Here is a 27,953-nt window from a genome sequence, read left to right as displayed (position 1 = left end):
AAAAATATTATTCGGATTATAAAATTTTTAATGAAAAATTCGATTCAACTAAACAAAATATCATATCGAATAAAAACACAACACTAACCCAAATTTGAACGGTGAAACAAAAACGAGACACCTTCGAATCCTTAAAATAAAAAATTTTAAAAAAAGAAAATACTAAAACAATTCATGGAAAGTTCCAAATTTCATCCTAGGAGAGATTATTGTAATTTTTATGTGTTAGACAAAGGTCTACCGCCGCCGGCATTCATTCAAGAACTTCCTGATTGAAACCAATCAGCTGTTTTTCTAAATATATGTTTTTTCTCAATTGGGATTCTAGAAAGAGAAAGCAAGCTGTGTTTTTCTGTGACGACTACGAATGGGTTCGAAGAAGAAGAAGAAGCGCAGTGGAAGTCAGCGAAACAAAGGCAGGGCTCCGTCTAAAGATCACACCTCTCAAGTATCCGAAAACAACGACGTCTCCGAAGAGATTACCGCCTTGTGAGGATTTCATTCTATATTACGCCAACATAATTACTCGATCCTTATCATTTTCATTGCATTATTCTCTTAGGTGTGGAATATTTCAAGAAGATTGCATGATTGTTTCAGACTCACCTCCTCAAATCGATGTCAAGCTCAGGTTATTCATTATTAGTTACTGTTTTATGATGATTTTTTCATTCTAATAGTCCAATTCTTTGTTAATATGAATGATTCATATGCTTGGACAGGCCATACTCGAAAGATACAGGATTTGATGATTTAGATATTTCTGCCATCCTTTCAATAAGGTGATCAGTTTTCTTATATTGTTTAACACTCTTTCAGTAATTAAGTTTATTTCTGCCTGTTTCATTGCTGTTTTCTCTTGTTGTCTCCATTTCTAGATATTTACCTGGCTATCCACATAAGTGTCCAAAGCTGCAGATCAATCCGGAAAGAGGTTTATCAAGGACTGATGCAGACAAACTTTTGTCGTTGCTCCATGACCAGGTTTTGTATTTCTTTATATTTCTACTTATATCAAATCGAAACGAGATATAGTCACAGCATCAGATGTTGATTTTGGCTGGGGCCATTAATTACGTATACAAGAACTTTATGGCTCATATAGACGAATCGTATCTGGCTCACCAAGTTTGTGTTGGAAGGAAAACAGAATATATTTTCTTTGTTCTGTCATTAGCAATAATCAGAAATGCATAAATCGGTGTTTAATATTGTTGCAGATTTCTATAAAATAGTTTAGTGTCCTTTGTGCAAAAAAAAAAAAAATCTATTTGTATAATTATCGTGCATGAAAATTTATTGAGATTATTTGTTTCAGGCTAATAGTAATGCTCGAGAAGGGAGAGTTATGATCTACAATTTGGTGGAAGCTGCCCGAGAATTCATATCTGAAATTCATCCAGCTTCCCAGTCACTTAAAACTGTGAGCTCCGTCTTATTGTGTTGGGATTTTTTTTCTCTGATCCTGTCTCTAGACCGATATTATATCGATGAGGGGTATTCTGGTTGATCAAGAAGAACTCGAAATAAAACGAAAAGAAAGAAACTGTTATGCTCTTGTGCATTTGGTATTTTATTTCCTAAAACCTGATTTGCAACCTTTTCTAGCTTGAGTTGTTTACCTCGACACTTGCTATGCTGTTCTCTTTCTGTTACATGCTCTTTAAATAACAAGATTTGAATATTTGGACAACCTTTTCTGGCTTCATTTTGCCATCATCATTAATAAATAGCATCTTGTTGTGTTATGAAGGTCAAGTTCGTTGATGAAGATAAGGATTCGTCCAAACTTGATTTGGCAATAGCAAACAGTGGGGGTAGCCTTCCCAATGTACCTTTTGTGTATGGTTTCATTGATCTTTTCAGTGGCTTGGGTGAATTGTGGAATTGGGGACTTGAAATAGAGGACACCAAGTATTCTTCAATTCCTTATTCATTGGACCAGAATGTGAACCAGATGGTGATTCATGATAATAAACAAGTCCAACCCGATACCACAAAGGAGAAGTTACACACTCTTGAAGAAAGGGGTGAAGATGATGTAAATAACATGTCGCCAGCTGATTTAAATCTATCTTCATCTGCAGAATCAACTGAAAGTGTCTACTCTGATGAGGCAGAGGTAAATGAGAGGATCCAGTTATTTGATGCAGAATGATTTAATTGATTTATTTCTACCTTGGTTAATATATTCTCCAATTCCAATATTTTCTTATGATTATTGTCCATTGTTTTCCTGTAGGATGTGATCTATCATCCCCATTGTATTCTGTTTGTTCAGTACCATTAGTTGCAATTTTTCTCCTCTAATCTCAACATTCCCAGCTAAATAATTGAAAAAGTGTAGTGCTCTTCCACTTACTGGGTCAAATAAAGTCGTCCTTTTTGGACAAGGAATTCCTTTAATTAATGTTAAGCCAATGGCTTTTACATCAGTTCAAGGATTACACTCAGAACATTAAACAACAAATTCTAAAACCCAGCCCTTTTTTCACCCTTGCTCTCATCATGACTTAAGGTTCAATTCCCCATTTCTAGCAAAGAAGCCAATTTTGAAGAGAATTAGTTTCTTAATTTGTTCCAGATTCCACTTTGTATTATTGCAGTCTTGTACTTCTTTCCACACTTCTTCATTGCTTCTATTCTTGCTCCCAAAGATCACTTTTTCATAATGCAAGCTGCAATCGTACACTTGTATAGGTTTTGAGAAGAAACTCTTGCCTATAGTTCCACTTTGTATTATTGCAGTCTTGTACTTCTTTCCACACTTTTTCATTGCTTCTATTCTTGCTCCGAAAGATCACTTCTTTCATAATGCAAGCTGCAATCGTACACTTGTATAGGTTTTGAGAAGAAACTCTTGCCTTTAGTTCTCCTATCATCCATTCCATGTTACTATTTCATTCCTTAGAAAAACCCATCAATCATTATACATATATTCAGCTTAATCCTAACTTCAACAATCTAAGAGCATTCAAATAAAAGATGTTCAAGTGTTTCCATCTCTCCTTTTCATAGTGGACAACAAATATCTTCAACCAATTTAAATCTACTAACCTTGTATTTCGTCATGAATTTTCCCAAGAATGCAAGCCATGTCATAAATCGGTGTATAGGAACAAAATTTGAGGACCAAACTAGCTTCCACTACTTGACTGTTTCACCTTTGTTTCTAATGAGATATCATGCTTTAATTTCTCAAGTTTCGATTTGTATTGATGGAAAGTTTTTTACGAATTTCTTCAAGAAGATCATTCCATTTTCCTTCCTAAATGTCAGATATCTTAGCTTCTTTGCATCGAGAACTAAAGTTTCCTCTTGTAAACTCAGATTTCAGCAACATAGGTCCTAAAGAAAGTTGTTCTTTATCTTTAATACATCGTGAGAAGTTATGTTATCTTGAGAGGAAACCTTATTCAACTTTATTGTTTCTATAACTTAATATTAATGCAGCTGATAAAGAATAAATAAGTCAAATTTAAACCACCTTTCTTGTTTGAAGGTTTTAGGATAAAACTATTTGTATTGTTTCTTTACATAAGAGTTATGCCAAATGCATTGTAAATATTCTAATCGTTGAGTTAATTGCCTATTGACCCAAATTTTGTGATACTTATTGTTTCAGGAGCTTGAACCACTGTTTGAAAGTGATGACGATCAACTAGACAGAGAAAATGAGAAGTCCGTATCTTCTGCCTCGGTGTCTGATCAATTATCTCATCCCATCGAAACTGATTTGTTTTTGGTATTGTACTCTCTCTTTAGTTAACTTCATATTCTCCCCCATGTTTTGTTGGAATTTGATTGGATTTTGGTTTCTCTAGGCTCACCTACTTCGTCTTACTTGCGCATCTAAAGGACTAGAGCCAGATGTAACTTCCGAGCTATGCAATCTAGGGGTATGTATCTCTTTTACTAAAGCCAAAATGATACATTTATGTTTACTTCTACCTTCTGTTAACCAGGTGTTTGATTCAGATCATTTCAGAAAGTGTTCGTGATTTAGCTAACAAACCACCAACACTCTTTGACAAAACCTTTGATCAAGTTTTTGCTGGGCGAATGGTTTGTTTCCTAGTTCGTTTTATGCTTATTATTTAATGAAAACCTGATGAAATTTCTCTAATTATGAAAATCTTCTATTTGCATTTCCATTTGATAGGTCTCCTCTGAGATCTCAAAATTCTGGAAAACAGCTTCAGGAATTGGAGGAGATGATTCTACGTCACTTCCTGCTTCTCGATATCTTAACGACTTTGAAGAACTCCAACCCATTGGTCAGAGGAATTATCTTTTGATCTTCCTTTTACCATGATTTGACCTTTAACTGATTTCTTATCATGAGCTTCAATTACCTGAAAACATAAAAGTCTATGTTCATCTGCTTAAGGGTATTTTAAGCAACATAGGTTTTTAGTTATTTTTTATGGTGCATGATGTTTCTTTTTCTATTTGACAATCTGGTTTTCGTTGGAAAGGATTAGATATTGAATCATTTTTGCAAATGTTATCTAGCATGTGCTTGGTTGGAAGTCAGCATTGTTTACAGCATATTTATGGAGTATGATGGTATTTTCATATTGACATTTTCCCCATGTTTCAAACTTTAGTAGAATAATCAAAACAAGAGAGTTTGAGCCGCACATAGGATCCAATTCAGCGTCTTTTATCAATTTTGAAATATTTGGGCATCTACTGATTTTTTTTTGCATATAGGTTTCTCACAATCCCACTTAGGTTTTATTATGTTCCTGCAAGATGACCAAATTGTCTAGTTATCATCTTGCTGATGGAAGTCCACCTAAACTTGCTGTAGATGATGACAGGTCAAGGAGGATTTGGTCATGTTTTGCTTTGTAAGAACAAACTAGACGGAAGACAGTATGCTGTAAAGAAGATCCGATTGAAGGACAAAAGTCTTCCAGTTAATGACAGGATATTGCGGTAAGCATGATTATTGATGATCCTCCAGGATCAATAACTGAGAAAAGTGGAATGATGTTCCACTTATTAATGGATTTTCCCTCATTATTCAGTCAACATAAGTAGACAGATTGATTGTCAGATTTTATTTGGTGTATCTCATTTATTTTTTTATTTGTTGTTTTCTTTACTTTTGTTACTGCTATAATCCTATAGTTCCTTTGTTCTTGATTTTTTACCTAATATTATTACATTTCATACTCATATTGTTATGATTTACAGGGAGGTCGCCACACTCTCCAGGTTACAGCACTTGCATGTTGTCCGTTACTATCAGGTATTAGCTTCTCAGAGTTTTTTTTCCTGACTCTAGGGTTTAAATAATTAAAGAAAAGATGTGAAAGAGAAATCGAGACGAGTAACATAAAACCTTTCATAATTGTATTTGCATGAATGAAATGATAACATAAGTCCCCTTTATATATGTTAAATCTTAATCCTAATATAATTCTGATAGATAACAACAATACTAATCATTATTATTCGAACCAACTAACTAAAATAAATAAAATATAATGTATCTAATACTTATAATTTGCTGGTCACATTTTTGTGATTGACCTTTCGAATCCCCGTCATTGTTCTCCATTGTAGAACTAAATGTGATCACTGGTTTTTCTTGTTTCGATATTATTTTAGTTTTTTTTAACCTTATTTCAACTTAGAGCATTCTTAGTGAGAATCGAACCTGAGACTAAAGCAAGACTCTTTCCACTTTAGTTACCCTAGTGGGTTGTTTCTATATATTATGGCCAAATTACCATTTACCATTTGAGGCTCGAATTTGGGGTGCTTTTACCAAATAGGGCTCAAACTTTGAGTTGAACCATTTGGGGCTCAAACTATCAAACATTTAGCCATTTGAAATTTCCCCCCCAAATGGACGTTTAGTATGTCTCTTTTAATTGACGTGGCTTTATTTGATTTTTATTCAAATGCCACTTGGCGTAGTATTACGTGGACATAAAAGAAACATCAACCACGCAGCACAACCCCTCTCCCTCTTCTCCTCTGCATTCTCCATCCACTGCTTCATCTTCTTCTTCCATCTTCTCCTTCACATCAACACTCCTTTCCCAATCGGCGACGGCTCTCCATATCGCGAATTCGACCGACACATTACTGTATTCAGGTATTTGATTTCGTTACTTTGATTTATCAGTTCAATTTATACTGATTTAGGGTTTGATTTAAGATTATACTGATTTAGGGTTTAGGGTTTGATTTAGCATCCTACAGTAAAAGAGGTAATACCATCCTCTTCCAAATTGTTTCCTTCCAAATTCACACAAGGGAGAGTCTGTAGGATGGTATTACCTCTTTTACTGTAGGATACTAAATCAAACATTCAAACCCTAATGAAATTGAATTGATAAATCAAAACACCTGAATTGAGTAATGCGTCGGTTGAATTCGCAATAGGGAGATCCTCCTTCGATTGGGAAAGGAGTGGCTGAGGTCGATAGAAGGATAGGAGTGTCTGCGGACAACAGCTCTTTGTCGATCGAACGAGATGGAACTTGGAAGAAGGAGATGGAGTTGTGAAGAAGATGAAGCAGTGGATGGAGAAGGGGGGTCTTGCTGCGTGTTTGATAATTTTTTTATGGCCAAGTGACAGTTGAATAAAAATAAAGCCACGTCAATCAAAAGAGACAGACTAAACGTCCGTTTGGGGGAAAGCTTCAAATGGCTAAATGTTTGATAGTTCGGGCCCCAAAGCTCAACTCAAAGTTCGAGCCCTATTTAGTAAAACACTCAATTCGAGCTTCAAATGGTAGTTGGGCACTATTATAGTACAAAGGATTTTGAGATTTTGGGTTCTCTTCAAAATTTGATATACCTATAATTCAAAATTATGCAAGATTGTTGCTCCATTTGAAAACACTTAATTTTTGCTTATATCCAGTTTGGATTCAGATGAGAAATAACCAATAAATATGTGAATGACAGTTTAGTTTCCAAACATAGCTACATCCAGATACTTTTCTGAATCCAGCATTTATGTGCTATTGAAGTTTTAACTGAACAGTGAATAAACAATTTCAGGCATGGTTTGAAGCAGGATTTGGTGGCCCTATTTCTGAAGCCATCTCTGGTTCTAGGACTATGATGAGCTCGAGCTTCAGTTTTAAGGAAACAAGTTCTGCAGGCCCCGATAATAAGATGGAATCCACCTATCTGTATATTCAAATGGAGTACTGCCCAAGGTATATCTATTTTATCTTGTCTTTCACAGAATTAAAGAAAGTAGTTTGTGCTCATCAATGTGTTGGTCTTTTCCTATTTGAAGGACTTTGCGACAAATGTTTGAATCATATAGTAGTCACTTTGAGAAGGACATGGCTTGGCATTTGTTTCGTCAAATAGTGGAAGGCTTATCACACATACACGGACAAGGAATTATTCATCGCGACTTAACCCCAAACAATATATTCTTTGATGCTCGAAATGACATCAAAATTGGAGATTTCGGTCTTGCTAAGTTCCTACAGAGAGAACAGTTGGACCAAGATTCTGATCCAGTCGAACCAACCCCAGTTTCAGTTGATAGAACAGGCCAAGTTGGCACCTACTTCTACACTGCTCCCGAAATTGAACAAGGCTGGCCTAAAATTGATGAGAAAGCAGATATGTACAGTTTGGGAATCGTGTTCTTTGAACTATGGCACCCGTTTGGAACTGCAATGGAACGACACGTTCTTCTCTCCGATCTGAAACTCAAAGGTGAACCTCCTTCTAATTGGGTTTCCGAATTTCCAGAACAAGCATCGCTTTTAAAGCGGTTGATGTCTTCAAGCCCCTCCAATCGACCATCCGCTAACGAACTAATCCAACACGCGTTTCCTCCGAGAATGGAATACCAACTGTTGGACAACATTTTAAGAACGATGCATATTTCGGAGGATAAAACCTTTTACGATAAAATCGTGAACGCTGTTTTTGACCAACCGAGTTGTTACGTTCCTTCGACAGATGATAACGTCGGGTATGACGATTCAGAGGCTGAGGTTCGGGACAGTGTCGTGGATTTAACTGTTGATGTTTTCAGGCGATACTGCGCTAAGCATTTCGAGATAGCGCCGGTTACTTTATTATCCAATAATCATAACAGAAACGCAGTTAAACTCCTGACTCGCGACGGGAACATGACCGAGCTCTGCCAAGAACTACGCCTGCCTTTCGCGAAATGGATCGTCGCCAAACAGCGATCGTCGTTCAAACGTTACGAGATATCGCACGTTTATCGGAAATCAATTGGTTTCTCGCCCCCAAACCGCTACCTTCAAGGAGATTTTGATATTATCGGAGGCCAATCGTCTCTAACCGAGGCTGAAACAATCAAGGCGACGATGGATATTGTTACGCGTTGTTTCGAATCGGAATCATGCGAAATCCATCTAAACCACGGGAAACTGTTGGAAGCAATTTGGTCTTGGATAGGAGTGAAACCGGGGCACAGACAGAAAGTAGCCGAACTTCTATCTTTATTATCATCTTTACGTCCTCAATCTCCCGAAAGGAAATCGAAAAGAGTCGTCATAAGGAGACAACTCCGGCAAGAACTTAATCTAAGTGAAGCCACTGTGAATCGATTGCAGACGGTTGAATCGAGATTCTGTGAATATGCTGATCAGGCTCTCCCGAGATTAAGAGGGGCACTTCCTTCAGATAAACCAATCCGAAAAGCTCTAGATGAGTTAACTGAACTCTTCAACTACTTAAGAAGATGGAAGATTGACAAACACGTATTCATAGATGCTCTTATGCCACCAAGTGAAAGCTACCATAGACATATTTACTTCCAGATATATCTAAGAAACGATAGCGAAGGAACAATGCTCGCAATCGGAGGACGATACGATTATTTACTTAAACAGATGTGGAATCGTGCCCACAAATCGAAACCACCTGGGGCTGTTGGTGTTAGTATTGCTTTGGAGACTATTATTCGACATTTGGATGTAAAATCTCGTAGACATGATCATGGGATCATAAGTGTTCTTGTTTGTTCGAGGGGAGGTGGCGGGTTATTGGAAGAACGAATGGAGCTTGTGGCTGAGCTATGGGAAGAAGGGATTAGAGCTCAGTTGGTCTCGGTTTCTGACCCTAGTTTTACGGAACAATATGAATATGCAAACGAACATGGAATTAAATGTCTTGTTATTATAACGGAAGTTGGCGTGTCTCAAGGTTCGGTTAAGGTGCGACATCTTGATTTGAAGAAGGAAAGAGATGTAAGTAAAGAGAATCTGATTAAATTTCTTTTCGAGGCGACTGAAACGCAGTTTAGGAATCCTTCGATCTGGAATTAGGATTTCATTTTGTTTTTTTATTATGGTTTGGTTTTTATGTGGATGCAGTTTTGGTAGTTTTGGTTCTCTTCATTAGATTGTATATTGGTGAAATTTGTTTCATTGTTTGGAATATAGAGTTGGTCCAAGAGAAAACTGAATAATATTTTTTTGTATGTGAAATTATGTTTGATACGAGAAGTGTGATTGAATAAGATATTATATTACTTTATGAAAATTTAACTTTATGTTTATTTATTTATTTAACACTATGTAAACTCTTTGTTTTAAAATATTCATTTCAATGGAATGATCTGAATCCTTGTGAAAGGTAAGATCCTCTACTTTATTTTATTTCTTGACATCAAAACTGAAACTGCTATAAGTCATCCTTACCTCCTCCTTTAAGTTAAGGATGAGCCATATTACAATAAGGTGACTTGCGCCTTCTTCCTTTTTAATACAAAATAATATCCCAACCAAAATAAGAGTGTTGGGTTTTAATTTTATAAGAATAGGATAATGTCAGGATGTGTCGGAAGGGAAGAAGCAGGTGCAAATGTTTGGTTCAATTTATTTCTTTATCTCTCCGTAAATTGTATGTTTATAACAATAGGGACATAATTTTCTTTTCCGATAAGACACTGTGGTCCTCCACTGCAATTGACTCCTTATCCTTCGATAATCAACCTGTGGCACATTTAGGTTTTGTTCTTCGGCCATCTTGGTCCGATTGACCAACACAATATTCTTCTTATCTTTTTCCTTTTAAATATGGAAAAGAAATTGATACATCTTATTCATAACTTAATCAGTTTTTAGTGAAAATAAAAAATAAGATTTTTATTCTTTTAGACCGAACTATTATTGTTATTTATAGCTATTACAAATTTCTACACAATTATACTAATTTAACTTAATTTATTATTGTTATGAAATACTTGTTGGGATCAATTTTAGTATTAGGAAAATAAAGTTCATTTTGATTTTGAATAATGAGGTTTCTTTACTAATCAACTAATGAAATTCTCGATCTATATATTGGAAAAAGAAATAATCTATTGGATTCAAGATTAATCTAAAATAATGGATCCAATCGCATTAATATCAATCCGTTTTCTTCTATTTTTTCCTATTCCAAAGGAAATATTCAACAACCCCTTATATCCAATTAACCTACATTTATCGAATTTGAAAAAAGTAAAAAAAAATAGTTTCGATCCTCTTATTTTTAGTTCTCGAACCGAAAGATCCATGAATGTGGATCTTGATGCATATCAATATAAATTATAAATGGTCCAATGGAAGCAAGAATTTCCATGAAACATTTCGTTTCTGAGCAGAAGAGTCGTTTTCAAGTAGTGTTCGATCAACGTTTCATTGGTTATTTTATATGATGTTCTATTATTTGTCGGCGCAATTGTTAAATTTGCAAAAACATTATTCATGTGTAGTTACCCGATGTTATGTAGATACATAGTCTTGTTCCTTTTTCCACAAACATATATTATATAGGAATGGGGTTATATATAGGCCATGACGAGGGATCTACGATTTTATTTATTTGCTGAATATTATTATCATAGTAACCCGGATAGATTTTAAGTCATAACTCCGCAAGGAGGTATGAAATCGCTTAACAAAAGTTGATTTTACGGTTTTGGTTAAATTTGTTTGCTAGCTTTTAAAATGGTTAAAAATAAGTCCATATTTTCTTTTAAAATTGTTATTAATATATTAATACTCAACAAACCACTCTTTTAAAATTGTTATTAATATATTAACACTTAACAAACCACTCTGATTCTAGCTCAGATCCGATTTAAAATATATATAATTTTAGACATTTATCAATGTTAAAAGGTAACTATATTCATTTTGAACCATTTTTCAAAATTTCAACAAACCAATTAAACCTGACAAAAATTGAGCAAGCAAAATGAACATTTGGTACAAGTTCAACAAACAAAAAAAAAAACCTTCTTTTGTATTAAATAAAAAAATTAACTATGGGAACACATTTTCAAACTCTTTTATATCAAGAATCAATCAAATTCAAATCATTCAATTTCAATCCCTGGCTCAAAAACAGAGCTCAGAAGCTTCACAATAATGACAAGTCACCCAACAACAAGAACCAAGATCCAGAATTCAACAACATGATCCAAACATCAAGACACCCAATTATGTGTTGTTGCCAAATCAACTAGAAATGAAAAAAAAAATTCTATAATAATGATCTAAATTAAACTATCTATTTGTCTGTCTATCTATCAATCAATCAATCAATCAATGTATCTTTTCTTCATGTGACTCCATTTCCTTTACACTGTCTATTATGTATTGGACTCTTTGAGACAAGCTTTTGTTATGTTCCTCAATGTGTTCAAACAACATTTCCAGATTTCTTTTATAAGTTGCACATCTCTTTTTCTCAACCGACAGCTGTTGGGTTAGCTCCTTTATTTTATCATGTTCATTCTACAAAAAGCATGCACAGTATAAGCTATAGAAGCAAAATACAAGAGAATGTGTTAACTAAACAACAGTTTACTCCCAAAATGTGTAATAATTTTATACATAAGGAAATCCTAACGATGGGTATCATGATGATTAAATTTCATCAAGCCAGTCATCATGAGCATGAAATTCTAGTTATAGAGAAAGGAAAAGTGGGGAAAAAATGGTTACAGTTCATATTTGGAATTGAATATTGCTAATGATAAAAAGAATAATAGGAGTTGAGGATTCATCACGATAGCGACGAATGTGAGGATCATTGAACCATGACTTTTGCTTTATGGATTTCGTGAGGAAGTGGGAATGATTTGGACCAAATGGTTATGTCATGTGTTATTTTATGGGCCACTTTGATGTAAATATTTTATATACTTTGGATTTGGGTATTATAAGCCAACTTAGACTATTACGAAGCGAATACAAATAAGGAGAGATTAGGGTTAGGGAAAGGTATGAATGAATACGAAGAGTGTAAAACTCAATTTGGCTAATGGAGGATTCATTTCCCATCTCTTCTTGCATTCTATTATCTCATCTTTTTTAACCTTGTTTGTTGATTGATCTAGGTTATTTAGGTAAAAAAATCATTAGGAGTATAAACTGTAATGAATAAATATATTTTTTAAATAAAAGATATTTTAGTATTTTTGTTGACCATTGAATGATGTAACTAATCAGTAAAATGTAAAATGTTGATTGGATAGTGGGTTATTATTTGAAATTAATCTCAAATAACCCACATCAATCAAGGCCTTGGAATTTTGTGAATGATTTCATTTTTGTTAAGAGATAATTTGGACTATGTTACAAGGTTGGTCTAAATTTATAATATTAGACGTTTTCAGTCTGTTTCAATGGTCAGTTTTGGTTGAAGAAGTTTTGTTTGGGTTTCTAGTCTAATGTGTTGATGCTTTTTTCCCTTTCCCATTTCCTTTTCGAAATTATAAAAAAAAAAGTTATAGAAAGTATAGAATTCAGAACATACCGGGAATTGGTCATAAATTAATTCTCGACGACCTTTCCCAGGAGTAAGAGGATGAGTATGTTCCTTAATAAACTTTGTAAGTACCCATTTCCCAGAACTTAGCTTTCTTACCAAAACCATTGCTCTACATCCAACTCTTGTTTCAGCCCTTTGTCTCAAGACCTTTTCACGTTTATCCGCCATTCTAAAACCCTCTTTGTTGCAAACAAGAGCCCTACCGATAACAGAATTATCTCGCCTTGATCTAGATAGTTTGCTCACCCGGAGGACAAAACCTGTTTGTGTGGCATAAGCATTATAAAAAGCATGAGCTGCAGCTTCAGTCTCAAATTCCTGTCCCAAATAAGGTTCATCAACAGGGCCTGAAACATTTACAGATTCAGGTTCATCTAGTAGAGCAATTTCATGGCCAGAAAGACCTTGATTAAGCTTATCGTCATCTTCATCGTGTTGATAAGGCTCTACAAAAGAGCTAACTACCAATTCATTATCGTCGTCATTCCTACTATCCATATCGGCTGAAATACCCAGCACCTCGCCATCAACATTTCCGTCAACCTCAAAATCCACTGCAAATAGGCATTCAAAATACATTTCCGAATGTGAAAAAATATTTCTATAAGGAGTAAAAACACTAGCATAATGTCTCCAAAGGCAAGGAGAAGGGGAATGGTTTGGATATTTAAATATCAAACTAGGACTAATAGATAGGTTAGCATAATGTCTCAAAAGGCAAGGAGACGGGGAATAGTTCGGTTATTTGGCTAAATATCAATCTAGCACTAATAGATCGGTGTATACTCTGAAGATCCTATATTTGGCGGATCAGTATCAGATAGGATCGGTTTGTCAATATTTTGGATATGCAACCCTATAAACCACAAATTCACATTTCACATGCTTGTGAACTAACATAAAAGGAATTAATTAAATGAAATCAAGTACAAAAGATACTAACGAAATAACAACTTCAAATAAGTCATCGAATAGGACAAATTTTGATCATTGCAAAGAAACCGACAAAACCAACTTTATCAATACTAATAAATAATAACAGATAAAACGGTTTAGAATTGAACAATAGTTAGACAACAACTTCAAAAGAAATAATAAAGTCTTCCAATTGAACAAATACAGCTAAAGTGTTTGAACAAATGCAGCAACCCATAATACTTAAGAAACAATACAAACCCAAAATTTCCTTATTCATGGGAATTTTATATTCATTTCTGATACTTAACTAGTTAAATGTCAAATGAATATTATATAGAAACATAAATGAACAAACTTTACATGATCCAAAAGTTCCGAGATAGTTTATATCAACAAAAAAAATTTCACTCATCTCAACATTAATATATTTCGAACACAACCAATTTTATTTTGAGTACAAACTAGGGTTGATAATCAAGATCCAATATCCAGCCTTATTTCAAACACATCATTTTGAATGAACAAACAAAAGACAGAGAACACCAATGTCACATCTTTTCAAATGGATTTTGTTTTGGCATTCATTCCTTTTGTTTTACTCCTTAACAACACTAAATTTCATAATGCTCTTACTCTGTTAAACACCTCCATTGTCAACCAAAAAGTGATTCTCTCAATTTCAATCTTATCTTCAACTCTCAGTCTATGAGTAGTATTCGATACATAATTATAATATTCAGCATCTGCCAAATTTGACCAAAATTTGGGAAGAATCTAAAGCTTCCACCAAATATGGTTGACTCACTAACATATTAGACTCCTCCAACATTGCAGTTAGATCAAATCCATCCAAAAACCTTTGAATAAATCAGCCAAATGTCTTTATGATAGTAAATCACAGATACGGATCATATATAGAGAACAAATAGGATAGGATAAACTTTCTTTCCAGGAGAAATAGAGAAGAACTTACTCGCTATGATCAGCACATGTGTGAAATTGGTAAATAATTCTCAAAGTATCCAGAATCGACTTCTTGAGTATGAAAAGGATCGAGAGGTAATAATACATCGACCGATGATAGACTTTCAGGAAACCACCATTGATTCTTTCTTTGGATCGTTAATAAACTTCTTTGCCTTTTCCTTCGCCTTCCTCTAGAGAAGCCTGAGAACGGTAGACGCCGACGGAGAACGACGACGACGACGAAAGAGGAAAGTGTGCAGAGAATCGAACGGCCAGATCTCTTCCTCTTCTTCTTCTCCTTTGCTGGTCTCCCTTCTCTCCTCTCTATGTGTGTTCTTTCTTCTTTATTTTCTTTTTCTTTCTTTTAGTCCTCCAACTTTTATTTGTTTCAAAATAGCCTCCAAAGTTATTTTTGATGGATCAAGTATTCTCTGGCCCACTTGTCAAATAATCATAAGACTGAAGCCCACCTACTCTAGAAAATGAGTTAGAGTAGTTGTCTATGATTTTTAATTCAAATAAAATTATATATTCAGTTTTTGAATTGTTTTATTGATTTTAAGAATATTAATTTGAATGGGAATATTCAAGTTGATCTTTTCAATAGTTATACCGACTAAATTTAAATAAAAAAATTGTGTATTTAATATGTCATATTTAATATAAGTCAAAAATAATGTGATCTAATTATTTATGGTTTATTTTACATTTTTATTGAGTGAATTATGGAGTGTGTGTTTCGACTCCTCACTTTATTGTTAGCGTGAATGATATTCCATGATGAGTTTTTCAAAGGGAAAAACAGGGTTAGACAAGGGGATTCCCTTTCTTCTTACATTTTTGTCCTCATCATGGAGGTCTTTGAGTGCATTTTTAAAATGCTTCTAAAGTATCTCCTATTTACTCACTATCCATATTATAGGGAAGAAAGCATCACTTATATATGTTTCGCAGACGATTTATTATCTTATGCGGGACGAATCGAATCAGTCATTAGAGTTACTATGGGCATCATCGGATACTAGGCACAACAGATGGTCCTCCCAAATAAAGTTATTAAAGAACTTGATCAATTGATGAGGAACTTCATCTATGGGACTCAAGGGCGCGAAGGCAAAAGGGTGAAGTGACTTGATGTTTTTAAGATGAGATATATTATTATTTAAATTTAGTTGTTACTTAAGTTTATAAATGTGAGAAATTATTTTATTGTAAATTTTAAGTGATTAAGGTCTATACATTTTTTATGATGTTAAGTTAAAGATAATTATTTTTTGAGACGAGACTAGAATATATTTTTGAGAATATTGAGTTTGAGGGAGAAATGATTTTGTCTTTAAAGATGATTTAGATCAATAATTTTTATTGAGTAATAGTTGATTCATATCTCAAATGCTTTTGACATTGATTATAATTTTATTACTATTGATGATAAAGTTTAGAAATCAAGAGTAACAAGACATTGTAGATCAAATTCATTAAGTACAAACTCAACAACCTCAAAATCAAGTATCTTTACGACAATCCAGTTTAATCGAATGACTCTTTAAGAATAATTTATGTCATTCGTTGCATATTTTGATATGGAGTTTCATCAAAATAGATGTTAAGGAGTTTCTCAATGAAGACATTGAAAAACAATTTGGTGTAACGAGAAAACTTTGTTTTGAGAGACCAAATTAATATGGTTTGCAAATTAAAGAAATTCATCTATGGACTTAAAGAAGCATCTCGTCAGTGGTACCATAAATTTACAAAATAAAAATTCTCTTTTGGTTTTGGGGTGAATTTAATTAATCATTTGTGTATCACAAGTTCACTAGGAGTAAACACATATTTATGGTTTTATATGTGAGCAACATTTTGCTTGCCACAAATTTTTCCTGACCTTAAGTAGCCAAATAGTTATGAGATATTTGAAAAGAACTAAGAATTAAATGCTCACATATAAGAGGTCGAATAGTCTTGAGATTGTAAGCACTAAAACTCTACACAGCCAATTTATAAAATTAAAATAATTTTTTGATTTATTTTCAAATAAATAAAATCAAAATAATTAACACAAAACCAAAAACATTATGAAACAATTAATTAGATTAATTATTATGATAATTAAAATATAATTAATTATGGACAATGACCAAATAAAATGAATAAAATTATTTGGGATAAATGTTTTACTCATTTTATCTCAAAATAATTTTAAAAAAACCAAGGGATTAAAATAAATAATTTAGGATGAAATGAGGTACCCATTTCATCCCCAAATTTATTTATTTAACTCAAAAATATAAAAAATAAAATAAATCGGCAAAATATTTGTCATATTTTGTGTATTTTAAAAGATTAAAATTAAAGCCAAAATGGTAAAATGAAAATCAATTTCAAACAAACCCTTAAAGTTTTGAAATAAAAATAAATCTGTAATCGGGTGTAGCCAAAATCTAGAAGGATCGCTACAAACGAAACCACAACCATTAGATAAGCACTGGATTTTCATTCAATGCCTCAGAAGTGTCTGTGTCGCCCACTGCAGCCGAAGGAACGTGCGCCCGCATAACAACAAATTCGTTAATGCCCGTTAACTGAAACGTGACGAACGTCTAAGACACGACGGAACCCAGACAAAACGCGGACGGAATGCTCCGCGTCCGTGTTTTCCCTTGAAACGACGTTATTTTATGCCTAATTCGTCTTCTTCGTTGTGATCGCCAGAGGGATAAGAATGAATATCATCTTTGATTTGTCAAAGATGGAATTCAACCGATAGTCCACATTTTTGGTTGATTCAAAAGGTGGAATGATCACCCTACCATGGTGATTATTTCTCCTACATCAATAGACATCAATGATGCCTATTCCGACAGCTAGGGTGAAGAACATCCAAAATACCATAAATAGATTTTGGCTGATTTGATCCACTTGACTCCCTCAACCAACCGTAAGAGGTTATAAATAGCATCCCTTAACAATTCTTAAGCCAATAGATTCAATCTCAAGCTTCGAATCAAGAATTACAGAAAATCTATCATTAAAGCTTCAAGTTATTGGATTTTTTGAAATCTTTACATAAGGCCTTAAATCTTGGATTCAGGCATCTAGAAAGCTTCCCCAAGGCCTAATGAGTGTTCTTCAATCTTTGATATGCTTCCAATCATCATTTAATTCATACTTCCAATTTAAAATTGAAATTTTTATATTTTAGTTTTCATAAGCTTGTATGTTGTTTGGTTTTTGAATTTTTTTATTATAAATCGATCCTATAATAATTTATGATCTTTCTGTGAAACCAGAATCGATCAATCGGTCTCAAACAAAAATAACTCAAATTTGAATTAAGAAAAATTTTAAAACGGTTTTCTATTTTTGGGCTAATCCTCAAGAACAACAACTTAAAAAGCTTTCCAACATGTTTCTAATGTCGTTGGACAACTGTTTGGATAATGTTTGATCTATCCCGATAATGTTTGATCAAAATCAAAATTTTCAAAATAAATGAAATTTTTTAGTTCTTGAATTGGTCCAAATGCAGCCAGCCAGTGTTCATGTTTTGATATTAATCAAGTATATGAAGTATAAGGAAGCTATTGACAAACTCTTTTTTACTTCAAAACAACTTTAAAACCAAAAACCGATTTTTGGCCAGAAACTGTTTTGAACAAATTGATCATCGCCCATGTCGAATGATACCTTAGGATGATAATTTTAATGTTCCTAGGAGCTTAAGAAGCTACCCAAGCCTTTGGATAAAAGGATCTAAGCTTCCTTCAAAATTGCAACACATACAATTTTGATTTTATTGAGAACTAAGAGGTCCAACCGATAAATTTTAGACAAGACCAAGGCTTTTCAGCCAGGACCGAGAGGTCTGACATATTATTAATCTTGATTTATTTTTTAAATTTCACCTCTTATTAGTATCATTTCATTAAAATTTCCACCAATTTTGAATACAAACTAGGGTTGATAATCAAGATCCAATATCCAGCCTTATTTCAAACACATCATTTTGAATGAACAAACAAAAGACAGAGAACACCAATATCGCATCTTTTCATATGGATTTGTTTTGGCATTCATTCCTTTTGTGTTACTCCTTAAAAACACTAAATTATAATATTCAGCATCTGCCAAATCTGACCAAAATTTGGGAAGAATCTAAAGCTTTCACTAAATATGATAGACTCACTCATATATATATACTAGTCTAGACGCCTCAAAGGCTCAAACATTGCAGTTAGATCAAATCCATCCAGAAACCATTGAATAATTAAATCAGCCATATGTCTTTATGATAGTAGAGAACAAATTAACTTTCTTTCCAGGAGAAATAGAGAAGAACTTACTCTCTATCATCAGCAATGTGAGAAATATCTTCTTCTTTTTCTTTGGCCCATCTTATCAAATAAGACAGAAGCCCCCTTTTCATCTTTTATATATATATATATATATATATATATATATATATATATATATATAATTTTATTTAATTATCTGACAACATTTTAAATTACATTATAGATTTTTTTTTATCTGATATACCCTAATTTAAATTATAATGTTAATTCTACTCTGTTCACACAATTTTTTTTATTTGATATACCCTAATTTAAATTATAATGTTAATTCTACTATGTCCACACACCCTTAATACATAACTATATACTTATTAAGTTATTATGGATATCCACTCTAAGAATATCTTTTGATAAATAGGTTAAGATTTTATATTTTCTCTTTTTATTCAATTAGCATTTGAGTTAATTGAATTGTTTTAAGGTATGTTTGGATAAATGAAATTTCATGAGAAGGTGTGTTATAATTCAATTCATATGTTTTTAGAAAACTATAGAATTATAATTAAATTTCAATTATTATGTTTGAAAAAAATAATAATAAAAATAATTTTAATATATTATTTATTTTATTAAAAAATTGGTTTGATAAGACCAATTAGAATAATTAAGTGTGAAGAGTTTTATTTAAATTTTGATTCTTAATAATAAAAAAATGTCGGTTCAAAATGTTAACTTATAGATTAAAAAAATATTAATTAGACATTTTAATTTTTTAAATTCAAAAATAAAATATTGGTTTCAAAAATGTTAACTTTTTAAATTAAGAAATATAAATCGGTCTAAAATAATAACTTACTAAATTAAAAAAAATTAAAAAGATATTAGTTTAACATTTTAACATCCTAAATTCAACCAAATAAATTATTGATGAAAAACTTTAATCATGTTTTAAATGATAAAATAATAAGTTATTTTGTTTTAAAAAATATAAAAATAAATAAATTTAAAATTACAATTCCTAGTTAAAAAAATAGAAGTGAAAATTATAAAATTACATTAAACTAAAATTAATTGAAATTCTAATTTTATTTCTAATTCTTAATATTAAATGGTCTAGGAAATCTAAGAATAAGAATTAGAATTAGAATTCTTAATTTTAATATCAATTAGAGAATTATGATTATCAAATAGCTCTATTGTTTTAAAAATATCAATTTAAATGTTCAAATTGATCTAAAAATAGTGCTAAAAATAGTAATAAGTAAGTGTGGAGACTTCTCAGTTATTACTAAATGATATGACGTAACAATTCATGTCTTAATGTCACTTATTCAAGATCTCCATAGATAACATATACAAAATTAAATAAAAATAAAAATTAAGGTTAAGAATATGAGTTTGATATATTATAGTTGGATTTTTTTTTTCTATTTACAAGTACCTAAATAAAGATCTCCCTAACTCCAATTTAAAATTTATTTAGTTTTTAGTAAGAAATAAATTTATGATATTTAAAAATATATTAATTAAAAAAATTGTGTCACTTTTTATTTTGTAAATTGAAATATTAAAGTTTATAATTTTTTTTTTCTATAAGAAACATCTATAACATTTTATTTGTTAAATATTATTTTTTATTAAAATAATTGTTTATTTTAAATAATTAGGGAAGAAGTGTGTGTATTAATAAAAAAAAGTAAGATTTGTTATTAATTTTGATTGGTTGTTAAATCTCATATTTCATCATTATTTGTTTTTATTCAATTGAAAGAATCAAAATTGAATGCCATTTGTTTTTTTTAAAATCCTTACTAAGGGTTAGATTACATTTTATTTTAATTTATATAATCAAATTAATCAAACCCATTAATAAAAAAAAACATATTTTATCTTGATCTTAATCATTAATATTTATAATCACAAAAATAATTAAACTAGTATAAGTAATATTTCAAATATAAAAAATAATCAAATAAAATGACTTATAAAAATAACAACATAATGCACAAATAAATTATTTAGGGTTTAAAGTTTAAAACAAAATAATTAATCCAATAAAATTATTTATAAAAATAACAAATAATTATTTTTAATAAATAAAAATAAAAATAAAAATAATTATAAGTGATAAAAGTAAATAATAATTTTTACCTATTAGCAAAAAAAAAATAATAAAAAAATAATAAAAAAGATATAAGAAATAAAAAAATGAAAATGGTTAATATATAATAGATTAAGTTTTAAAGAGAATGATGTACTCTGCTACTGCTAGTAATCTTGGACTGTGGCTAAAGATTTCTTCCATCTTTCTCAATATTTTCTTAGCTTCAATTAACCGATACAAACATAATTACATGTTTTTAATTGTTAATTCATGCATTTGAAAATTTTGAACGACAAAATAACACTTTTAAAAAATATTTACTACTTATCCGAGGTAGAAAGAATATTGAGATAAACGATATTGTCATCGACGACGAGCACTCTTAACTGTTCTAAAAACCGGTATTTGTCTTCTTTGGTACATAGTTGAGCCATCTTGAAAAAGTTATATGGTTTAAGTAGGAAAGGCTTGTTGTATATACAGGTTTTAGTTCATTTTTGAATAATAATATAATATGAAAAGTTTATTTTAATGAAATATAGAAGTAGAATAAGAAAATTCCAAAATTAATCATTTAAATTCTTAATATAATATGAGATCTCATCTGACTGTTTCAAAATAGCCCCCAAGTTATTTTTAATGGATCAACGCTAGGCTAGACTGGGCTTCAAGTATGCTGTGGCCCACTTATCAAATAATCATAAGACCGAATCCAGCTTATGATTAACTTTATTTTTATAAAAAAATATATAATTATCTGACAACATTTTATGAAAAACTTTTTTGCCAATATTTTTTTTAACACATTACAAAATTTGTGTACCAAAAGCTATACACCTAAAGTCAAAAGCTATACACCTAAAGACTAAAACTATAGTAACATTCAAATTCAGTAAAATAAAAGTAAAAACGAAACATTCTACATATGCTTGTGGTAAATTGTCGAGCATCCATTACCTATTTTAACATGATTTCAATTTAATTCAGTCGATTTCACAAGCAATTTAATTCCACATTTATTTCGGAATCAGTTGCTCTTTTCACATATGTCGCTTTTTTCATAGTTTGCATAAGTCCAAATGTAATAATCGCAAGAGAATCATACGATTAATTCACGATCTACGTGTCTTTAGCCATCGCTCGATTCATAATCACAAGAAAAAAATCGTGTTCTTTTAATTGAGCAAAATAGTTTTACTAGTATAAAACTTTTCAATGAATATGTCTCAATAACATAAGAATGATTCAGTTTTACATCGGATAGGAGTACTTTGAACTCCTGGGAATATGAATATGAAGTATTTTGAACTCTCATACCTTTAAAATCCTAATACAAAATTTTACCCTCTTTTTGACTTCTGAAAACACACGAAAACTGATTACTGCAGAAATGAAACTTTCATTTAAGCTAGATGCTTAGAGGAAGGGATAAAGCGAAGGGTAACCCATGTTTTATATTATGTATCAGCCTAGAAATATAGTGTTCTTTTGAAAGCACTATTTTTTTTTGACACATTTTCTATTCATATGAGATCCTATTCAAAAAAATAGGATATTTATGAATTTAGTGTGGCACAATATCCTAATAGCCATTATAACTAGTAACCATTACTTACCTAATGCCATATCGAAAACAAACATCAAAGTATTCGAATCAACTAAATAATACACAAAATAGAAACAGGTCTTCAGCTTGTTTGGCATATTACTATTGCGTAATCTTATAATACTGGTAATAGAACTACTCGTAATTTGGAAAGGAATCCAATCTCGCGCACACAAAACCTCAATTTCATGTTTTAGAGATTTATTAATTATCCACTCTATGTAAATTCCCTAAACCTTTATGTCCTAACCAACATTATTTTTCCAGTAGTAAGGTTGATTATGTAAATACTAAATAGCCCTTTCGAAATCATAAGACCAAGTGGCTGCAGAGCAGAGAAGCAACCATTCATGATCATTTTGAAAGTAAGATAATATCAATGGACTAGCTCCGGTTCAATCTACTCTATTGCCCTTTTGTTTAACCCTCTTTAATTTTTAATCTTTTTCAACAATTTAATACTATAAATCAATTTTAAAATAAATTCAGAAAAATAAAAAAATATTTTTAGAATATTTTCATAAATTAATTTTATTAAAAGTTTATTTAATTTTATTTTTAAATTTAACTGGTTTAAACTATATTATCACTTACTGTTTTTATTATTTTTGACTTCAGAAATTAATGTTTATTTAATATTTTAAATATTAAATTTAAATATATTCCTAAATAATGGAAAGTAATTTAATAAATAAAACGTAAAAATTACATTTTTTTTAAAGAAAATTAAAATTTTGTGAAGTAAAGACTGTTTTTAACATGTACAAAGGACAAATATCGAACCCAATAAAAATGTAGGATAAAATTATGTTTGTTCACATAAAAATTGTTGATTATTTGTAATCAAATGAGGACTCTTTATTCAAATGTCAATTATTAAAAATAATTTAATTATTAATTTTAATAAAATTTGTCATTTTATTCAATGTCTTGATTTTTTTTAGGATTAACGTAAAAATCGATTAATAAATTAGCTCAAAATATTTAAAATATAACAGAATCTAAGGAAGAAAAAGCCTAAATTCTCTAATACAAAGGAAATGATAGTTATAAGCTTGAGAAGGTTTGATTTTAACCCCACCCAATTCACTTTACTTTAAAATCCTGCTAGGAAGAATGTTCATGTTGATTATCCTCTGCCATTACAGGCTCGAATAAAGGAGGCTGAAGAGGTATGCTTTTTAATGTACATTTTGACAATTATCACTTCAAACTAAACAATTGAAATTTGATAAAAAAAAAAAAAACAATCCAAAACATTCAAAGTTATTATAGTACTAATAGTTACAAATTAATAATCATCCTTATAACAACCAAGAACCCAACAAATAACATTTACAATAATATCGATCCAAAATTACTAGCAGCAACATCTTCTTGCAGTAACATCTTCTTCTTCCTCCTCATAGGGTTGAAGATCCAGATTTGTCGTATAACTGAAAATATGCATAAAAAACTCAAATTTTTGCAAAATTTTTAATTAATCACTAGTGTTATAAGACTTGATTATTTAATTACCTCCATCATCATGATATTCAGGTCATCAGCAATAGGAGTACCCGGTTGGATTTGTTCTCGCATCTGTTGTTGTTGGTTATACAACAAATGGTCAGTTTGAATCCATTCATTTTGAGTATAAGTATTACCTCCTCCCATAGGTAAAAATTTATCATCGATGCGTGGATCTTGGAAACCAGTTATATTTCCTGAACTCGATGTTATAGGGTTTGTTTGAATATTTACTGGAGGTGTCTGACTAATAGTAACTTGAAGATTAGGAACATGTGAACTGGGACCATATAAATTATATGGTTGATGAATTCCAACATAATTAATGCCTGTTGAATTAGGAACATTCCCAGAATCTGAATAACTAGAATCAATGTTTGGAATTAAGGAATGGTTTGGAATGTTGTTTGGCATGTTGAAACTGAATGATTTATTCAAGAGTGAAGGGTTTGATGGAAAGATGGTAGGTTGATGGAAGTAGTTTGCATACGAGGGTGGAAGTTGTTGGTTTTGCTGAATAAAACATTGATTTTGGTTTGAGTTGAGAGGTACTCCATTGATTTTTACAACGTTGCTAATGTCATGTTTTGTCGATATTTGATCTTGAGCAACTCTATTTGTTTCCGCGGTTACTATTTTTTTCCCTTTCTTCATCCCATTTCTGTATTTCTGATCATCAATAAAAAATAAATTTAAAGAATAAGAAAATAAAATTGTTCATGAAACAATACTGATGAGGATAATGAAAACTTAATATGTAAGACTTTATTAATGGTTTTTCTATATCAATTTACCTGTAAGTGACTAGCAACATTTTCGCGACTCAAGTTTGGTTCATTCATCATCTCGAGTATCTTTTTCGGATATGCATCTATCAAAAAATATAAAAACAATGAATATAAAATTTAGCTACAAAATGTGTTAGTAGCGAGAATTTTATTAATGATTATACTTACCCGGACCAAGTTTTTCAATAGCATCCATGAACTTATGATGTAACTCATTCGACCAACTAACTCTCGGTTTCTTGGGAGGACACGATTGTTCATCATCTACTACAGGTTGAGCAAAAGGTATTGTTTTCGTCGCAGAATTATTATTGTCAGCATCTTCGGATCTTGTTATTGTTAACTTGGAATGATTAGGATTAAACATATTTTTCCTCACAACATGCTGCCATATGTTTTTTAGTTCCTCCATTCGAACAGGTTTTACCAAATAATCTCGAGCTCCATGTCGCACTCCTTTCATTACCAATTCTATGTCGTCCGATGCAGATATCACTATACGAATAAAAAAGAAAAGTAAATTCATGTTTAAAAAGAAAAAATATATATTTATAGTAGAGAACTAACTAGCTTACTTATCACAGGAATATCCATTTCAAGATTTATAATTTCCAGCAGTTGAAAACCATCCATTTCATTCATCTCTACATCTGTAATGACAATATCGAATATTTCTTCCTTCTTTCTCAATATTGCCAAAGCTTCGGTTGACCTTGATGTTGCTTTTACTGCAAGTCATTCGATACAAACATAATTACATGTTCTTAACCATTAATTCACACGTTTGAAAGAAAGAATATTTACTACTTACCTGTGAATCTGCATTGTTCGAGAGAGGCTTGAAGAATATTGAGAGAAACAATATCGTTATCAACCACAAGTACTCTCAATTGTTCTAAAAATCGATACCTGTCTTTATTGGAAGCAATATTATTCAAAATTGTGTGTTGATCCATCTTTCTATTATATACGAGCTTCTAATGATGCGTTTTGATCAAGAGAGAAAGTCGAAAAAGGTTATATGAGTTAGCTAGTTAGGGAAGTCTTGCATATATATATATATAGGTCGAAGGAAAAGGTGAATTTAGTTAGTTTTGAAATATAATATTATGGAAAGTTGAATGAAATATAGAAGTAGAATTTAGGAAAATTCCAAAATTAATTCACTTGAATTCTTAATTAAGATTTAACCGATTATTATATTTTACTAATTTGAATTTGTAGCCCAATTAACTAACTATATGGGCCTGGCCCTCTTAAACAAATCTAGGGCTTTTTATAATTATATAAAAACCCGCTCAGACTACAATTTTGTTTCTTCGCCGTTCCAATTTCCGCTCTTCTGTTAATATTCTTGGGCGATCTTCAAGTAATCAACAATGGTACGATCTCTCTCTGTTCTTGAATCATTCTATTGTATGTTTGTTGATTATATATATGATTACAGATCTGTCTGTCATATTTAGGTGAGAATTTGATTAAGATGAGTTCAGATTTTCATTTTGAATTGAATGAATGAATGCATGATTGATGATAATGAGATTGTAAGAATGCACGATTGATTTGATCCGGAAGAATGTATACTTGCTTTGATCGGAATGGATCTCTTGTTGAATAATCTTGCAATGACTTGTTTAATCTTCTTGAAAATTCTAGCCTAAGCAGATCCATGAAATCAAGGATTTCCTTCTAACAGCAAGAAGGAAGGATGCCCGATCTGTGAAGATCAAGAGGAGTAAGGATGTGGTTAAGTTCAAAGTTCGTTGCTCAAAGTATTTGTACACTCTTTGTGTTTTTGATACAGAGAAAGCTGATAAGTTGAAGCAATCTCTTCCTCCAGGTTTGTTTCAATCCTTTCTTTAACATGTCTTTACCAAACAAATTTGCCTTTTTTTTTGAATGTTTTCATTTGGGTATTTTTTAGGTTTGACTGTTCAAGATCCTTGAAGCAAATTGTATCAAGTAATCTACAAAATTTGAGTGTTTTCTTTCTTGGGTATTTTCTTGTTTTTTTTAAGTGATGTAAAACTTGTGGGATGTTGCTTGGAGAATTTCTTAGAAATGGATTGATATTTTTTGATATTGGTATTTTTTGATCATATTATACATCTATCAAAGCTTTTATTTGTTTGGTTATTTGCTCAATTTTTAAAATTGAATGAGAGTATTCTAATGAGATATATAAAAGTATACAAAAAGAGTTTCTTGTTCCAAATCTTGATTTGATGTCTAATTATTTTCTTAAAAATAGCTATGATTTTCTAAATTTAAATAAAAATAAAGTAGTTTATTTTTGTTATGTCATAGATTTTTAAGATTAATTATATATTAACAATTTTAATTTATATGAATATTCTAATGAGATAGTTTCTTCATTTTGCTTTATAATATATATATATATATATTTTTTTTTTCTTTTCCCTTAATTGAAGGATTGTTTATTAAATAATGTAAAAGAATTTGTATCAAATGTGTTTTGGTAATTTTTAATCCAACTATTGAAATTTATTTTACAGATTTTATTTGATTAAGCAATTTAAAAAATTTCTCATCAAATTAAAAAATTTGAATTGTAATTTTAAAACAAAATATTTTATTTAGTTTATCATTTATAATAACACGGTATAGTATTTTAATATCATTAATTATGTTATTATGTATTTGCACAAAACATGATATAAAAATTGAGAAAAAAAATTATGGTTAAAATTTGATAGTATTTTAAATTTATTCTCACATATATATTCAAATTAATAATAGGCCGAGAAACTTTAAAAATTAAATATTATTATTATAATTATTATTATATATAAATTAATTAGTTAAAAAGTTGAACTTATATTGTTATATCATTAAATTTGCTTGAATTTAAAATATAAAGTCTTATTAGTTTAGTTGATTAAAGGGTTGTATTTGTTTTTGTTAAGTTAAAAATTTCGAACATACCTATATATATTAGAAGATGAAAG

General features: G+C 31.0%; 4 protein-coding genes across 4 annotated transcripts; 2 read left to right on the top strand and 2 right to left on the bottom strand.

The window, feature by feature from the left end:
• Window positions 1-267: 267 nt before the first annotated feature.
• On the top strand, window positions 268-9,508 carry LOC124933865 (eIF-2-alpha kinase GCN2). Its single transcript, XM_047474306.1, has 14 exons — window positions 268-489; window positions 563-631; window positions 723-782; window positions 879-984; window positions 1,319-1,423; window positions 1,754-2,122; window positions 3,626-3,745; window positions 3,825-3,899; window positions 3,979-4,065; window positions 4,163-4,277; window positions 4,827-4,944; window positions 5,206-5,260; window positions 7,030-7,190; window positions 7,274-9,508. The coding sequence occupies exons 1-14, from the start codon at window positions 368-370 to the stop codon at window positions 9,294-9,296; spliced, it is 3,585 nt and encodes a 1,194-aa protein (XP_047330262.1). The 5' UTR covers window positions 268-367; the 3' UTR covers window positions 9,297-9,508.
• Window positions 9,509-11,310: 1,802 nt separating this feature from the next.
• LOC124934345 (protein FAR1-RELATED SEQUENCE 5-like) lies at window positions 11,311-15,000 on the bottom strand. The gene is made up of 3 exons (XM_047474869.1): window positions 14,687-15,000; window positions 12,781-13,349; window positions 11,311-11,756 (listed from the first exon to the last, which is right to left on the bottom strand). Coding segments are annotated over exons 1-3 (762 nt in total). The 5' UTR covers window positions 14,688-15,000; the 3' UTR covers window positions 11,311-11,564.
• Window positions 15,001-24,090: 9,090 nt separating this feature from the next.
• On the bottom strand, window positions 24,091-25,940 carry LOC124934911 (two-component response regulator ARR10-like). Its single transcript, XM_047475403.1, has 6 exons — window positions 25,796-25,940; window positions 25,560-25,712; window positions 25,153-25,479; window positions 24,991-25,067; window positions 24,206-24,865; window positions 24,091-24,123 (listed from the first exon to the last, which is right to left on the bottom strand). The coding sequence occupies exons 1-6, from the start codon at window positions 25,938-25,940 to the stop codon at window positions 24,091-24,093; spliced, it is 1,395 nt and encodes a 464-aa protein (XP_047331359.1).
• A 353-nt stretch (window positions 25,941-26,293) lies between these two features.
• LOC124936350 (60S ribosomal protein L38-like) lies at window positions 26,294-27,120 on the top strand. The gene is made up of 3 exons (XM_047476845.1): window positions 26,294-26,366; window positions 26,641-26,824; window positions 26,909-27,120. The coding sequence occupies exons 1-3, from the start codon at window positions 26,364-26,366 to the stop codon at window positions 26,929-26,931; spliced, it is 210 nt and encodes a 69-aa protein (XP_047332801.1). The 5' UTR covers window positions 26,294-26,363; the 3' UTR covers window positions 26,932-27,120.
• Window positions 27,121-27,953: the final 833 nt, after the last annotated feature.

The sequence above is a fragment of the Impatiens glandulifera genome, chromosome 4 (assembly GCF_907164915.1).
Source record: "Impatiens glandulifera chromosome 4, dImpGla2.1, whole genome shotgun sequence".
NCBI classification, from domain to species: domain Eukaryota; kingdom Viridiplantae; phylum Streptophyta; class Magnoliopsida; order Ericales; family Balsaminaceae; genus Impatiens; species Impatiens glandulifera.
The sequence above is the reverse complement of the archived record's forward strand: the minus strand, read 5'-3'. Positions and strand labels throughout refer to the sequence as shown.

Bases quoted from the DNA above. Each gene is read 5' to 3' on its own strand.
- LOC124933865 (XM_047474306.1), top strand. From the start codon at position 368: ATGGGTTCGAAGAAGAAGAAGAAGCGCAGTGGAAGTCAGCGAAACAAA. The intron at 3,900-3,978 runs GTATGTATCTCT...TGTTTGATTCAG, and splicing joins CCGAGCTATGCAATCTAGGG to ATCATTTCAGAAAGTGTTCG. The intron at 5,261-7,029 runs GTATTAGCTTCT...AAACAATTTCAG, and splicing joins ATGTTGTCCGTTACTATCAG to GCATGGTTTGAAGCAGGATT.
- LOC124934345 (XM_047474869.1), bottom strand. The intron at 11,757-12,780 runs GTATGTTCTGAA...TGCTTTTTGTAG, and splicing joins TAATTTATGACCAATTCCCG to AATGAACATGATAAAATAAA.
- LOC124934911 (XM_047475403.1), bottom strand. From the start codon at position 25,940: ATGGATCAACACACAATTTTGAATAATATTGCTTCCAATAAAGACAGG. The intron at 25,480-25,559 runs GTAAGCTAGTTA...TTATTCGTATAG, and splicing joins AATGGATATTCCTGTGATAA to TGATATCTGCATCGGACGAC. The intron at 25,068-25,152 runs GTAAGTATAATC...ATTTTTTGATAG, and splicing joins TATTGAAAAACTTGGTCCGG to ATGCATATCCGAAAAAGATA.
- LOC124936350 (XM_047476845.1), top strand. The intron at 26,825-26,908 runs GTTTGTTTCAAT...GGTATTTTTTAG, and splicing joins GAAGCAATCTCTTCCTCCAG to GTTTGACTGTTCAAGATCCT.